Raw genomic sequence first — 16,537 nt, forward strand, 5'->3', positions numbered from 1 at the left:
GTGGGTGTGGGGGGTGGGGGGGGGGGGGGGAGAGTGGGGAGAGAAAAAGACACTAATTGAGTGTCATGAGTACAATTTCTTTTTTAATAGAATAAAGTGGGACAGGCATTAATACTTATATGTTTTTATGAAGATATGATTTAAATATTTTAAAAATAATGAGTTCTAAATATTTTTAATTGGTAAAGTTTTTATCTTGATTTTTTTTTAATAAGAAAATTGGTGTTGTAACTTGATGATAAAGATGAATTATCATAGAACATGAAAATATATTTTAATTCTATATATATTATATATATAGAATTTAAAATTCTATTTACCTACGAGGCTACTATGTCAAGTGTGAAGTATTAATATCATTGTTTCCAAGTAAAGCTCATCAGCGTGCATATGTAAATAGTGAAGTTTGCTAATTCTATATCGAATGACTCAGACTCGCATTTTCCGAAAAAACCAACTCACATTCTCGAATGCTCATAGGTTTTGGTTTGTTAGGGCCTAAGTTAATTTTCGTAACTAGAGCATTAGCAGCAGTAAAACTAAATAGCTATTTTAGTTTCACAAAAATATAAAATGCATACTGTAATAGTGGTGTCATGGGTAAAATTTGTTGGCTTCTTGCAATAGTGCACAACTATAATGGTAGTGCATTGTAGCAAAAAGCTAAAAATATATATATATATATATATATTATTATTTACTTCTCTCTCTTCTCTCATTAAGCAAATATTTTTTTCTTTCTCTCTCTCTCTTCTTTCTTCTTTTTTCCTCCTCATTTTTCTTCTTCTCAATTAAATGACCTTGTCAGTGCACTCCCTCATCTGTCCTTCGTCTATCGCTTTAGGGGCGGTGCAAGCTTCAAAATTAGCAAAGGTAGCCTCACGAAGGTGGGGGAGAGTACACCCTCTCGGCCCTCCTAAGCTTAGACGAGGCCTCAACCCCAGCTTGGTTGAGGGCCTCATTCCAAGTTTGGAAGCAGTAGCATTTGCACACCTCAGGCACTTGAGCCTTGAGATTAGCCTCGGTCTTAGCCACCCCCTCAACAAAAGCCTCCTCCTCTTACTTGCTTCTTAGAGCATTCTGCCTCTATCCTAGCAAACTCAGCCTCTACTTTGGCCTCAAGGCTTCATCCCTGGTAAACTCGACGACACCTTTGGCTCCCTCTGCCTCAAGCAATTTCCTCTTCAGGTCAATGATATGCTCGTTGGCAATCTGCAGCTGACCCTCAGCTTCTAGCAGACGCCTCATCTGATCCTCGACCTATTTTTTTAGCGCCAGCTAGGCTAGATACCATACTATCTCTTACCCTCGTCATCTCCTTCAGCTCCTCCCTCAACCTTCTTGAGATCAGCCTCAGAGTTCTTAAGGGTATTCGCGGCATCCAAGTGCTTGTTGTATTTCTGATCCAGGCCCCTACTCTGCTTATTGGCTTCTCCTCCAACCTAAAAGTGGCCTGTACAGCCTGCCAATTGAAACAAGCACACAGTAAGTTTGCAACTAAGGAACAAAACTTAACGAAGGCACAAGTGTCAAAGATCTTACCATACCCAGTTACCTCTTGAGGCTAAGGACAACCTCCTGCCTCCTTATGCCTCCCAACTCGGCCATGTCAGCAGGGAGTAGCAGAGACTTCTCCAGGGCATCGGCCACGTAAGCACCATCGCCCCCTTGGAAGTCCCTAAGGAAGGCATTATCCATCAAGGGCTTCCATGAGGCATGGCGACAGGCAACTAGGCCTAGGGCTCGGACTGCTGGGCAACTTCCTTGTCCTTGCCTTGATGCCCGAACCTCAGCTGCTTAGAAGGTCGGCGAACTTCATCTTCCTCTGAGGAGGGACGAGATCTCCCCCCATCCAATGGGTCTTTGCCTTTGGAAGGCCTCTTCTTCTTCAGATCAGTGGGCTCGAGCCGAGGATCCAGGGCCGGTTTAACAGAGGACGACCTAGTCTGCGTAGGTAAAGACTTAGGTGAAGGAGGTGGAAGCTTGGGTGGAGGAGAAGGAAGTTTTTTTTTTTTTTTTTTTGGATGTTTTTATTATTATTCTAATGAGTTATTTGTATTATTTTAATCAAATAGCTAAAAATATAGATTTATTGATGTTGGGTGTGAAGAGATAAAATAGATAAAATGACTTTTGTAGGTGCCAATTTTAAGATCACATGTGGAAAGAAATCTCTCATTTTCTCTGGAGCCTGGGCATATATGTTGGAAAAGTGTCGAGAAATCCAAAAGAAGTGATCAAATTGATCTTTTTCACGCGGGACATGCCGCGTTACTTTATTGGACAAACAGGAAACCAATTTGCACACGAAATTTTGTCACATATTTTGCATGCATGCATGCATGCATGAGATTGAGAATACCTACCTGTGGCTGTCATCTATATATCATGATCGATCTCAATACTTTTTTTTCTTCAATGGATGCTTTTATACGAAGAAATATACTTCAAAGATACGATCGAGGAGTGTCTCTGACTCTCCTACTCCTTATAAGACTAAGAGGTCATAGCAATCTTCATCTACTTTCAGTTTCACATGATGCATGCATGTATATATGACATCGACTTGAGTACAAACTCTACTATATATTAATACGCATAGTCATAGGGTCTTTTTATTTAAGCTTATATAAAACTTTTTATAATCTCAAACACTCATTTCTTTTAGGTATCTAGACTAGTAGACTGTATAGTTAGCTGTACTTTTATTCTCTGATTTATTCGTTTGGATGGAAAATGTATCGCTATACATTTTTTTGGTACCACGTACAACCGATTTAGCCTCTAGTAGTTAAAGGTATTAGTTTTGTTGTTTATAAAAAAGAAATAAAAAAGATGGGTTTTGCATTGGGCAAGACTAGGAAGTGTAGAGTTTATTTATTTATTTTTATTTTAAAAAAAAAAAATTTAGTATTCCCCCTTGGAAAAGATAGACAGGTATCAAAAGAGTTTTGCAATGTTGCATTTAAAGTTTTAAACTCTACCTATGATAAATTTCCATTTTGACCTACCTCGCTAGCTAGGTCTAAGCTAATTTTAGTGGATCATATTGGTGAAATTTAGTGTATTCCATTTCGTAATTTTGTGGATTCCATTTCAAAGAAAATTGAACATATAATTTTGAAGTATATTAGTTAGCTAGGTGAACCTTTTAATTAATTTGGCAAAGCTTTCATGAACGAGCTAGGTGTGCTGTGAACTAAGCAGAATATTAGGTACGTTTTTTTTTAGCGGGGCTACAAGGTCAGTGTATCTTTCCATTAGGATCTAAAGTTCTAAACACAATAGCCTAATAGCCTGATTTGGAATATTATGTTTGGATACGGCTAAAGTTCTGTGACATCCTAGCGGCACCAACTTTCGTTGGCAGTAGCAATTAATGGGGTATAATAATAAAAAAAGAAAAAGAAAAGGGATTATCTCATCTACTTTAAAGGAGTATTTGTATGCACTATGTAGGATAATTTGCCTTACACTTTTTAAAAAGTTTAAATGGCTTTTTTGTTTTTTTGTTTGTTTTTGTTTGGTCAAGTTTGTGGTGTGTAATATTAGATCCTCACTCCTCTCATGTGTACGAAAGTTAGGACATTTCTTAAAATACAGCCATTAATGATGAGAGTGAAAGGTAAGCAACTTGGTCAATAATATGATATCATTAATTGTAGCATTATTACTTATCATATTAATAAAATTAATTTTTAGTCTATTAGTCTCAAAAACCAACAAAAGATAGAATAAATTTTAAAGACATCCCCATATTAGCAAAAAACAAAATTCTTTTATTTTTGGAGAAAAAAAACATAAAGAAATGTAATTAGCATGTGAAATTAATAAACCCAATAATCACCATCGTGTACTCTTAGCGTGATAGTTACTCTATAAATATAAGTACTTGTGTAGTGTGGGGGATAAAAGGATCAGGCCCAAGTTAACGGGCCGAACACCCACGAGAAAACTGTTTCACATCCGAAGAGAAGGATGAATAGAATGCGAGGTCCAGATTGGAGCGGAATCCTCTGGGTAGAGGATCATCGCTTTCCGAGGAGGATGTCTCCAGCCCGAGGAGGACATCTCCTGTCCGAGGAGGATGTTTTACCCTGGTATGATAGCGGAGGCTAATTGAGCAGGAGAAAAGCCTGGTTGATCGTCCGAGGAGCCCACCTGATCAAGATAAGTCAAAGCACACTCAAAAACGATAAGGATGAAGAAATATCTGAGGGGAAGGCTGCTGCCACCGTATTCAATGCATTGCAACAGCTTTTCTGGCCGCATTTATGTGGAGAAGACATCTGAACAGTGCTTCATGCCTACCGCCACTCACACAGAGATGAAAGCAGCTGCCTGACGTGACAGGTACTTGAGCACGTCCATGGATGGGGGCACGTGGACGGCAGGGATGAGAGTGAGATGGCTATATAATAGAGGGAGAGGGTATGAAACGGGGCATGGAATGTAGGCAAAACTGATCAATAATATAGAAAAAGTGATAATCTTTTGCTGGGAATCCCTTGTCACTCTAGTTCTTCAACCCATACTCTACAAATTAATTGTCTTTGGGTTTACGTAGAGAAATTAGACCCTACATGTAGTATAGAGGGAAAACCGAGTTCAAGTCTCTAAGAAAAAGTTTCACACACATATATACTTAAATTAAACGAGAATAGAATTTCTATCTTATATTAAAAAAAAAAAAACCCAATAATCATTTGAGAAATAAATAAGTATATTTTGTGTTTGCTTTTGACAACTAATATGATTGCAATTTATTACAAATTTTTTATTATCTCACATCTTTGGTGCGATGGTCATTTCACAAGTATAAGTGCTTGTGAGGTGTGGGGGCCAAGGGTTGGGGTTAAGTTTCTAGGAGGGAGTTTCCCACACATATACACTTAAATTAGGATATAGTAGAAATTTTATCTTGTATTAAAAAAAAAAAAAAAAAACGTAATTTTCGCTAATGATACAAATCATGCATCATATAAGACTTTCATGGAATGTAGTTATGTAAACGTCACCTTATAAATTATTCACCGACAAGAATTGTCATAAAAAAACAAGAATTGTCATAAAAAAACCCATGATATAAAGGACAAATTGATCGAATATCAATTGGAGGACAACAACCATAAGGAATTGTTGTCAACTTATAAAAATGAGAGTGGACGGTGGAGGCATGAAGTTTGAAAAAATGGTCAAGAAATTGATAATTAGATAATAATAATTAATCTCTTGGATAATGTCAATAACATTTTCTTAATTAAATTGCATCATGTTTGGATCTCAAATATTCAGATATCTGCATGTGTGTATATTCCTCCTATAGACTGATAGACATCAAAATTTTGTTGAGTACAGAATTGTTAAGGGCCTATTTGGTAAGAAGATTTAAATAATTTATTTATTTATTTGTTTTGTTTTGTTTTGGAAACCATAAAATTATGAGTCCCACGTTTGAATCTACTGTTTGGTTGATGCTTTTAAAATACAGTTTTCAGAAAATTATTTTCTATGGGCAATTTTGTATTTGGACAATTTGAAATGCAAGAAACAAGTTCGATTTTGACAAAATTAAACACAGCCAAAGGTAATTCTAGAGGGGCCCTTAGCAGTTCTGGAGACATGCCAACGGGTTTCAGCTACTCAAGAGAACTTTTAAGTTGTGTGTGTGTGTGTGTGTGTGTGTTTTATTATTATTATTATTATTTTTATTTTTTATAAATTTTATTATTTTATTTTTATTTTTAAAATTTTTAAAGTTGTTTCTTTATTTGGTTTGTTTTACTGTGACATGCAAAGTTGCTGTATGTCTTTTATTTGTACACGTTTTCTTTTACATCAATAAAATTTTCTTTCTTTAGTTTCAGGAAAAAAAAAAAAAGATTTTGAAAATAGTTGAGAGGATGTTTTCAAGATACATAAAATAATTTTAATGGCATAATAAAAATAAATTGAAAATAGTAGAGCCCATAAATTTGTCCAAACTCTTCTATTTCTTAAATTAAGAAACTAGTTTTTGTCACACAAAATTTTTCATATTTCAAATTTGAAACTTATCATCTAAACATCAATTTTTTTTTTTCAATATTTTGAAATTTTTTCTTAAAAGTGTGAGCCAAACACATATAATGTAAAAATTATTCTTTGAAAACTAGTTTCACATTCAATTTTTTGAAAATTATTTTCATACTATTTAAAAAAAAAAAAAAAAAAATCCTCTTGCCAAACGTATCCTAAGGGAGTGATATAATAATATCGTGGTTCACTAATTCAAACATTGACTCCATTGAATTAATTATTAATTATTTTTGATAAATATAGATAAAGTAAAGAATAAAAAAACAAGATAAATAAATTAAAAAAAATGAATGGATATATATCATTTTTTTTTTGAGAATGTGATATATATATAAATTTAAACATAACTATGCAAGTATACGAAATATTGACTTTCGCAAATATTTTTTTTGGGAAAATATCTTCAAATATATAATTTATTTATTTAATGTAAAAAAAATACTAATTTGGTAGGGGGAAAAGAAACCTAAGATTAAGAGCTAGTCTAACTTAAATTAAGGATGAACTTAATTGCCAAAGGTTGATCCAACCTATACGACTTCTGTCTATATGCATATATACCTTGTATCAAGTTAAGAAAAAGCCAAAATCCAGCTAGAATAATAATGGTCCATTCACGAATCAATTATCAAACATCACTTCCCATAAAATAAAAAAATAAAATAAAAACCATCAAACAATATATCACTTCAATTATCAAATAATGGGGAAAAAAAATCACTTCCATAGAAATTTCAGAGCATAGCATACTACAAATTTTCTACCAACATTACCAGCATACCACACTCACTTAGTCACTTTATACTTTCATCAATTTATTAGGAAGAGTGTTTTCAAATATATATATATATATATATATATTATGAAGAGTAATGTATAGACACAATTTTTTTAATTTTCACAATAAATTTTACAATTGTTTAAATTGACATGCTATTATTGATTTTCACATGATACTTACTATAAATTGACACCACTTTATCATTTTATTATTATTATTTGATAATTAGGGGTAAGGGGGATTTCCGAATAAATATTTCGGTTAGGAATACTAGAAAGTATCAATTAATTGAGCTACAAGGTTCTTGACTTATTATTTATTATTAAACTACTTATCATATTGACAGTAATAAAAATTTGTTGTGACTGTAAAGAAAATGAGAAGATTTTCTACCTATTTTTGAAAAGGGTAATACCTTATGTGTTGTACATTAATATCTAATTGTCATTGAATAATTAATTGGCTTCTTTTAAATGAGAGACTAGCCAAATTGCCAAAGAATATAGTTCTCCTTTGGGTTTACAGACCTAAATTACACATATAGGGTCTGTTTGGGATCCACTTATTTTGTTGAAATTGAAAACTTTTTGCTGAAAGTATTGTAAATAAAGGTAAAAGTTAGCTGAAATAGTACAGTGAGACCCATGAATAGTAGCAAAAATAAGCTGAATAGTAAAATAAAATGATTTTTTTAATTTGGAGCCAAACACACATGTACTTTCTTCAGTATTGCTAATTTATCACCTGTTTTTGGTTTGGTTTGGCTTTGTTTTGTTTTCTATTAAAAAGAAAAACCCTATTCTTCATCTAATTTTGTGATTTGATATTAATCAGTAGTTTAGCTAGCTTAAAGGAATAGTTGTATGCAACCTACACCTACTTCTCACATGTTTTGATATTTGTTTGGGTGCTATAAGATATTTGTTTGGTTTGGTTTGGTTTTTTTTGTTTTTTGTTTTTTTGTTTTTTGTTTTTGTTTTTGTTATCGAATGCATTAAGAGTATTGGTTAAGGTGCATATAATATTCCAATAAATGTGTAAAAAAGACCATTGTTGATCAACTAACTCATTTTAATGTTTTTAAGTTTTAAATTCTCCCACTTTTAAACTATCAAATTATTAAAAAAAAAAAAAATCCATTAAATGATATATTCATACATTTTCTAACACTCCTTTTGGGAAAAGAGAAAGAAATGGAATGAAAAGAATTATTTGGAAATATTTCTTCAATTAATTCCCTTGTTTGGGAGTTCTAATGAAGAAAAACCATTCTCATATTTAGGAATTTAAGTGGGAGGAAATGAAATTGAAAGAAAAGAACAGAACACCCCATTTTTCCATTTTCTCTCAAACTCTCAAATTTTTATTCCCAAAATCGGAAAGAATAGGAGGGAATGAAATTAGATTTAATAAATTTTCATTAAAACTCTCAAAATTCCCCTATACGTTCATCATTTTATTTTAAAATAAGGGTATAATAACAATGTTGTGAATTTATTACATTTTATTCTTTCCAATTCTTTTATTTTAAAAAATTCAAATAATATTACTTAATGTCATCCATTCTTTTCTTATCATTATCTTCCCATTACTATTAAATACATTCCAAAGACTTATGGCGCAAATCGATAAATTATTGGCAAGTATATTACAACTCATAATTGAATATTAATCATTCTTTAACTTGTATCATGAATTTAATTAATAAAGATCCACAATTATGCAAGAAAAATGAATATTAATTATGTTATTATTCTAATGGAGTTCTAAATAATTAAGGGGAAAAGTACCCAAAAAAAAAACCCATAATTTGATTATTGGGACACCTCAAATGGGACTCTTAAAACTCCAAACTTTCATAAATGTATCCAAGCAAATCCCACCCATTACACATAAAATGTACATCTGTAAAAGTCTTTAAAAGTTTGGAATTTAATATCTCCCAATGGTAAAACTATGGGGTTGTTTCTGAACTTTTCCCATGTAATTACTCGGCACTAAGATACTCATTAACAAGATGGAGTCTTCATCATTTGATCCTATTAACATCAACAAGTCTAAGTAGGTCTCCACTAATTTGGTCCTATTAGACTCATTATTAGGAATGAACAAAACAAAAACTTCATCCATAATTTTTTTTTTTTTAAATAAAATAAAATTCATGGTTACACTTGGGGAATTGCAAAAGTTGCAGTCATTCATTCCCTTAGAGGAAGTAAGTGGGACCCACACAAACATAGGACTCTTGGGGTACATTTAAAAGGCATTGGACTTTGCCTCCTTTCTTCATCCCTTCCTTACTTACAAACAACAAAGCAGCAGCGACTCAAGGCAAAGGGAAGGAAGTCAAGAACACGAGGACACACTTTCTTCATCTTTGACAAGTTTTCCGGTGAGTTCTACAGCAATGTAAATATCACTCTTATGTTTGTTCAGTCTTCTGGGAATGAATGCTGCTGCTTATTTATTTTGTTTCATTTAATGTTTTTTTTTTCTTATGTAATATCTCTCTGCCTTTTTCCTTTTTTTTGGTACAAACCATGTTTTGTGCATGGTGGTTTTATATGGTGTCTGGGTTTTTCCTTAATTTATGAATGTCAAAATAAATGCAAAAGATTTTGTTTAATGATTTACATGTTTGGTTGGCAAGAAAATGCTGGGAAATGAAGGAAATAACAATTTGAGTTCTTTTGTCTTTCTTTCTTTTTTTTCTTCTTCTTCGAATTTGTTGATTGTGATGAGAAAGGCAAGCAAGTAAAGAAAAGAAATTGACCCAACCGAGACTAATACAAGTAGTTATCTTTCTCTGTTTTGTTGAGTTTTTGATTGTTTTGGAAAGCAGAATGATGGAAAAGAAGAGGCCTTTGTGTTGCCATTTTCTCTGTTCTCTCTCTTCTACCAAACAGACTATTCATAAATCTTGTACGCATTGGCCAGTCAAATGACTTGGAGGAGTACAAGAGTGATTTTTTCATTCACAACAAAGAAAAATTGTGTTGCTTGATATAATCATTGCATGGAATTATTTTCTTTTTTTATGGAAGTTATTCTTCATGATTTTTTTAGTTTTTAACTCTGTTCTGTTTTGGTTTGCTGGTTTTTATTTATTTGCCATTTCATATTTGCCTTTATTTTGATTTATTTTGAATTTTTTTTAATGCATATATGTTTTTGTTTCTGTTAAGTCAATAAAAAAAAAAAGTATTTTCTCATTAAAATTATAAGATTTTGAACTTCTGCGTTCTGACTTTTTTATATTAAATTGTGGGATTTTTTTTTTCTTAATCAGAAAAATGGAGAACTTGAGAGCTCCCTTCAGGGGTATTGGAAATGACGTCAGAGGAAGATTACAGTGTTACAAACAAGATTGGACAAACGGTCTTCGTTCTGGAATTGGGTATATTAGTTTTTTGATAATTCATTAGTTACAATGGGGGGAGGGAAGGTTTAAACCCTGCATGTCTTCGTTGTAAACACTAGAAAGTGATACTTGAGCTACAAGGTTTATGGCTGGAATAGAGTGATTTGTATTGTCTTTTATACACCTACTTTATAATTTTTCACATGGATTTGTATTTTTAATTCCATCAATTTCTCATTTTAGGATATTGGCCCCAACCACCTACATCTTCTTTGCTTCTGCTCTTCCTGTCATTGCCTTTGGTGAGCAACTAAGCAGAGATACAGGTTAGTCATCTAGTCTTTTTCTTCAGTGATTTGTTCAATTGCTGATAAATTAGTAGAAAGGAAAAGATGAAATGAGATGTTAAGGCTTTTTGTTATTTTGATTTTTGTTTCTTATGCCTCACTTTCTTGGTGACCAAATGGGGACTAAATGAAAAATCTTTTCTATCCTATTTTCTTTAATAAGTTTGAAAGCAATGGAAATTTTATTCTGTCCAGATGGTAGCTTGAGCACCGTTGAAACTTTAGCTTCTACTGCTATTTGTGGTATCATACATGCGATTCTTGGAGGACAACCTCTTTTAATATTGGGAGTTGCAGAACCAACTGTTATTATGTACACATATTTGTACAACTTTGCTAAAGGAAGGGAAGATTTGGGACGTGGACTCTTCTTGGCTTGGGCTGGATGGTAATAGGAATCAACCATCATTTGTTTAAGTATGTTCTCTTAATGAATTTTATGTAATTTGATATTATTGATACAAATTATGCAGGGTTTGTGTTTGGACAGCTCTCTTGCTGTTTCTTCTTGCAATATTCAATGCTTGCACAGTCATCAATAAATTTACGAGGATTGCAGGCGAACTGTTTGGCATGCTGATTGCTGTTCTCTTTATACAAGAGGCTATCAAGGTAACTCCAGTCTTGAAATGAATCAACTTAGGGAGAATACAACATCTACTTGAGAAGCATGCTGCTTAACACTTGCCTTGACAAATTCTGAATCACAGGGAATGGCAAGTGAGTTTGAAGTTCCCAAAGCTGAGGACCCAAAGTCAGTGAAGTATCAATTTCAGTGGCTTTACACAAATGGATTACTGGGAATCATATTTACTTTTGGCCTTCTCTACACTGCTTTAAAGAGCAGAAAAGCGAGGTCATGGTGGTATGGCACAGGTTTGTCAAGCAAAAGTTATGCCTAGTCATTGAATAGGTTACATGTTGAATCTGAAAGTTATTATTATGTTATGCAGGGTGGTTTAGAAGCTTTATTGCAGACTATGGGGTTCCTTTGATGGTTCTAGTGTGGACAGCTCTGTCATTCGGTGTACCCGGAAAAGTTCCCTCTGGTGTTCCCAGAAGGCTCTACAGCCCTCTTGCTTGGGAATCCACATCTTTACACCATTGGACTGTAGTAAAGGTAAACCATGTCCTGTAACTCCCCCCCCCCTCCCCACCCCTCTTTTTTGCATTTGCTATTAGGCTCTCTTCTTGTAGTGTGTCTCATAAACTCCATGAAAGTATAAGATAGGAGTGTGTTTTTCTGTGTATGCACCAAAATATATTGATTCATATCTTCTGTAGGACATGGGGAAGGTTTCTCCAGCATACATCTTTGCAGCCTTTATTCCTGCTGTGATGATTGCGGGGCTTTACTTTTTTGACCACAGTGTTGCTTCACAGATGGCACAACAAAAGGAGTTCAATCTTAAGAACCCTTCTGCATATCATTACGATATCTTATTGCTAGCTTTCATGGTATGTATCATTAGTAATTTGTGTTGGAATTTATTTTTATTTGTACAATTTATGAAGACTTATGCTCTATATTTGTAAAACATGGTTGCAGACTTTGCTTTGTGGATTGCTTGGGTTACCTCCTTCGAATGGTGTACTTCCACAGTCCCCCATGCACACTAAAAGCCTTGCTGTTCTCAAAAGGCAGGTGGGTTTATAGAAAGTCATAGGAATGTACTTGGGATAGTTGGTAATTGAGCTGGATCAGACAAGTAATCTAACTAATGCATGAGTTGCAGTTGATGCGAAGGAAGATGGTGGAGAGCGCCAAGGAAAGCATAAGGCAGAATGCTAGCAACTCTGAAGTCTATGGCAAGATGCAAGCTGTGTTCATAGAAATGGAGAACAGTCAAGTTATACTTCCTCCGGTTAGTACTAACTTGCGAAAGAAACATGTTTTCTTTGAATCCCTCCAACAGCATTTTTTCCTCTTTGAGACGGTCATTACTATTTTATCAAGAAAGTTGTTTACACTCTCTTGATTTTATAATGATTGTATAGGCTCAATACCCCCACCCCCAAAAAACTTCATCCACATACAAAATTCTATATTCAAGTGGTTCCTGCACCCTAAAATGCTTGTTTTGCAGATTACTTCAGTGGTTAAAGAGCTAGAAGACTTGAAGGAAGCGGTAATGAAAGGTGAAAATGCAAAGGATACATTTGATCCCGAGAAGCACATTGATGCACACCTACCTGTCCGAGTTAATGAGCAGAGAGTGAGTAATCTCTTACAGTCACTCATGGTGGCAGCATCAGTTTTTGCTATGCCTGCAATAAAGAAGATACCTACATCAGTGCTTTGGGGATACTTTGCTTTCATGGCCACAGACAGTCTTCCTGGGAACCAGTTTTGGGAAAGGATGCTCCTTCTTTTCATATCACCTGGACGGCGGTACAAGTATGTTGTTGTTCTTTTTATCCATTACATTTCTGCTCACATTTTAGCCAAATTTGCTTTATCTATGTCCCTTAACAAAGTGAAATTCAAACTAATGTAATTTTTTTTATTTTTTTATTTTTTATAATTATTTGAGAATGTACAAATATGCATACACACAAACGTTAGTAGATTCATTTCTCAAGAAGGGTATGAAGTTGTTGAATGACATGTAGAAATTATTGGGTCTAAAAAAGGGAAGAGACTTATTGATGATTATTTATTCCCAGCTGCCCCCTGGTTGGATGAAATGAACATGCTGATAGTCAAGCGTTTTCAAAAGAACCTTAGTAGAAATTATTTCTTCATCCTATTGGCATATATGTATGAGACATAGCTGCCAATGATTTTACTGATTCTTGTATGGCTGTGAAGTATTGAATTCCTAATATTAAAAAAAGAAACATTAAATTCCTGACTACCCCTTGCTGGAGATTTCACTTTATTTTGTAGTATAAGTATTGGCTTCCAACAATTTTTCTAATACCTATCGTGCTGATCATTGCAGGGTCTTGGAAGGAGCTCATGCTTCCTTTGTGGAGTCAGTACCGTTTAAATACATAGCCTCGTTTACAATCTTCCAATTTGTATACTTCCTGGTCTGTTTCGGTATAACATGGATTCCTATAGCTGGAATCTTGTTCCCTTTGCCATTCTTCCTTCTCATCAGTATAAGGCAGCATATTCTCCCCAAGCTCTTTGCGAAGCATCATTTGCAGGAACTGGATGCAGCTGAGTATGAGGAAGTCACTGGTGCCCCAAGAGTTTCTATCAGCCTATCTTTCAATGTAGGTTTCATCCAATTTCTCATTGTTGACAATATTATTTTTCATTAACCTGCAAAACTCATAATATATTATACCAGGAAAGGGATGCACCACATATTGGAAATGGGGAAAGGGGAGTGGAAATGTGTGATGCTGAGATATTAGATGAACTGACAACAAGCAGAGGGGAGTTGAAGGTTAGAACCGTTAGCTTCAGTGAGGAGAAACACGGCCAGGTAAATATGAATTGCTTTGCTTTCTCTCTCTTATTATAATTAACGACAAGGTCCAATAAAGCAAAACAGTGCAAATATTGGGTCATACACATTGATGCATTTTCACTTAAGGCTAATTTCTGGCCAGTTTTACCCTACTCCCCCTCCATCCAAACTGGGCTATAAGAATTTATTGAAAATCATGTTTTAAGTACTTAATTGTGTATGCAACCTTGTGCATGAACACTAGATACTGATCACTGCTTTATATTGTGTTTTTTCAGGTTTATCCGGAGGATAAGCAATTAGAGTGAAATGTTGGTTGGATTTCCATGGAAATTAGAAAAGCTGACAATGACGATAATGTTGATTACTTTTATCACAGATTACACAGTTGTAGAATGTCATTATTAATTCCATAGATGACACACACACGGGGAGAGAGAGAGAGAGAGAGACGCTGCTAAGTGAAGCATTATGTTGAAATTACATTGTTAGGATTCAATGAGGCAGTCTTTCCATTTGTACAATGAAAAATTAGTAGGAAAATGACCAAGTGGCCCAAGCAGATTATCAGCAACACAAAGCAAAGATTTTCTGTTCAACTTTTTTACGGAGTATAGAAAAATCACAGGACAAAAAAACACGTACAGCGAATTTCAAATGTGATGCTCTAAAATTTACAAATTTGATGCTCTAATATATATATATATATATATATTTTTTTTTTCCGTTTATTTTTCTTGATTTTGGCATACTCTAAATATTCTTGGCAATGTTTGTCTTTTGAAGAATGCAGCCAAGATACTAGTATTATTCCAGCACTTAAAATAAAAATGTGAACATGGACTGCAAATGTATGATCCTTGGCAACATTTAGAAAGGGCAAATCATGGCCCCCTCATATGTAGATATCACTGACCTCTTAATAACCGTATATGATAATATAGCAGTTTGGGGTTCTTAGAATATTGTGATATCTGATAAACATGTATTTATGTTTAGCTATGTTGTTTTCCATGTTCTACTACTCTCCTTTTTAGTCCACAATTCATGCTATGGTCCATCTTTTTGTTTTATAACTTCTAAACCACACAAAGTATGCACAGAAGTCAATGTTGAATCACTATTGTACATTGTATTTCAATTTCGTTGTTTGGTTGGATACAATTCAAAGCTTTGCATCAAACAAAAAAAAAAAAATGTAATTAGGAAGTACAAGAGAACTTGTTCACCCCAATAGAAAAAAGAAAAGACTATTCTTTTGGACTTGGGATATAGTAAAAGACAACAAAGAAAAGGGAAATAAATTGGAAGGAGAAAAAGTGAAGAAAAGGAACTTATAAAGATGAGATTCATTTCATTTTTGAAGAAAATAGTATCTAATTTAAATGCATTCGTGGAAGATGGTTACGTGGAGAATTTGGTTTAATGTATTACATATGACTAGTCAAAGAGTCATTTAGCCACAAAAAAAAAAAAAAAAAAAATAGTTTTGCCATTGATTTTCTCAAAAAAAAAAAAAAAAAAAAGTTTTGCCATTGATTGTCACATCTGTAACACATTTGCCTCCATGCTGTACCAAATAGGAAGATGAGATAAGTAAAGAAAAACATGTTATATTCTTTTTTGTTAAAGGACAATAAAAAGGTTACACACGTTTCTCAAAAAAAAAGAAAAAAAAAGAAAAAAAAAAAAAGGAGGTTACACACGGTTCAAAACCAAGCTTTTCTCCTAGCTGAAATGAAGCAATATAGACCAGTCGTAAACCCCAGATATTGATGAATGGCTCATGGTTTTGGATAGATTTAGTTGGTTTGGGGCCGTAGAACATCAAAGTACATGTTCGAGCTAGGTATGAGTAATATAACAAATTAAAATTTTAAATTTAAAAAATTAATCATGATCCAAAGCAACTATTTTATTTATTTATTGTAATAAAATTACTTATAATTGATTGTAAGCTTTTCTAATAACCTCTATTTCCACGTACAGAATTAAACAATCATTTAAAACTTTTTTTTTTCATGTATACAATTAAACAATCATTTTAAACATTTTTTTTAAATTATAAATTCTGAGTTCTGTATTTGCACATGACCCTATTTTGAGATACGCTCAACGGAGTTCATCACGTTGATTTATGGATTCTCCCTTATCGGTGGTTGTGTTTCATGGTCATAGGAAAGCATATTGGGTCAATAAAATGTTGATGTGTAACAATAAAAACATAGACATGTAATTAGTAAAAAAACTAAGTTATGTCATTTCTCCCTACCCCGCCTTGACCCACCCCACCTCGCTCTATTAGTATTCAAAACTTAGTTTGTATTACTAAATATTTAAATGCATGAATATTAATACTTTTGTTTTATTATGATATTATCTTATTAAACACTTTAGATAATATTATTCAATCCTTAGTTTGATATGATGTAATAAATTTAATTGTAATTTAAAGTATATTTATATTAATGAGATTTAAAAAAAAAAAATTGTAATAGATATGCAGCAGGGTGTGACATATTAATATGAAATAAAGTTTTGCGAG

At 33.5% G+C, this 16,537-nt stretch overlaps 1 protein-coding gene across 2 annotated transcripts; it reads left to right on the top strand.

The window, feature by feature from the left end:
- Positions 1–9,142: 9,142 nt before the first annotated feature.
- LOC112027090 (boron transporter 4) lies at positions 9,143–14,723 on the top strand. 2 transcript variants are annotated; one of them, XM_065773058.1, is made up of 14 exons: positions 9,143–9,251; positions 10,149–10,256; positions 10,464–10,546; positions 10,763–10,955; positions 11,041–11,179; positions 11,278–11,443; positions 11,521–11,687; positions 11,852–12,025; positions 12,117–12,212; positions 12,304–12,432; positions 12,655–12,965; positions 13,513–13,792; positions 13,870–14,007; positions 14,271–14,723. In XM_065773058.1, exons 2-14 carry the CDS (start codon positions 10,153–10,155, stop codon positions 14,298–14,300), a joined length of 2,010 nt encoding a protein of 669 aa, XP_065629130.1. In that variant the 5' UTR covers positions 9,143–9,251; positions 10,149–10,152; the 3' UTR covers positions 14,301–14,723. The 2 variants fall into 2 exon arrangements, with proteins under 2 accessions (XP_065629130.1, XP_065629131.1); XM_065773059.1 differs by having other exon boundaries at positions 9,148–9,268.
- The last annotated feature ends 1,814 nt before the right edge of the window (positions 14,724–16,537 follow it).

Source organism: Quercus suber, unplaced genomic scaffold (assembly GCF_002906115.3).
Source record: "Quercus suber isolate HL8 unplaced genomic scaffold, Cork oak 2.0 scaffold_68, whole genome shotgun sequence".
In the NCBI taxonomy this organism is placed as follows: Eukaryota; Viridiplantae; Streptophyta; class Magnoliopsida; order Fagales; family Fagaceae; genus Quercus; species Quercus suber.

Coding starts and splice junctions, on each gene's coding strand:
- LOC112027090 (XM_065773058.1), top strand. CDS start 10,153: ATGGAGAACTTGAGAGCTCCCTTCAGGGGTATTGGAAATGACGTCAGA. Junction 11,180..11,277: donor TTATACAAGAGGCTATCAAG/GTAACTCCAGTC, acceptor TCTGAATCACAG/GGAATGGCAAGTGAGTTTGA. Junction 12,966..13,512: donor TCACCTGGACGGCGGTACAA/GTATGTTGTTGT, acceptor TGATCATTGCAG/GGTCTTGGAAGGAGCTCATG.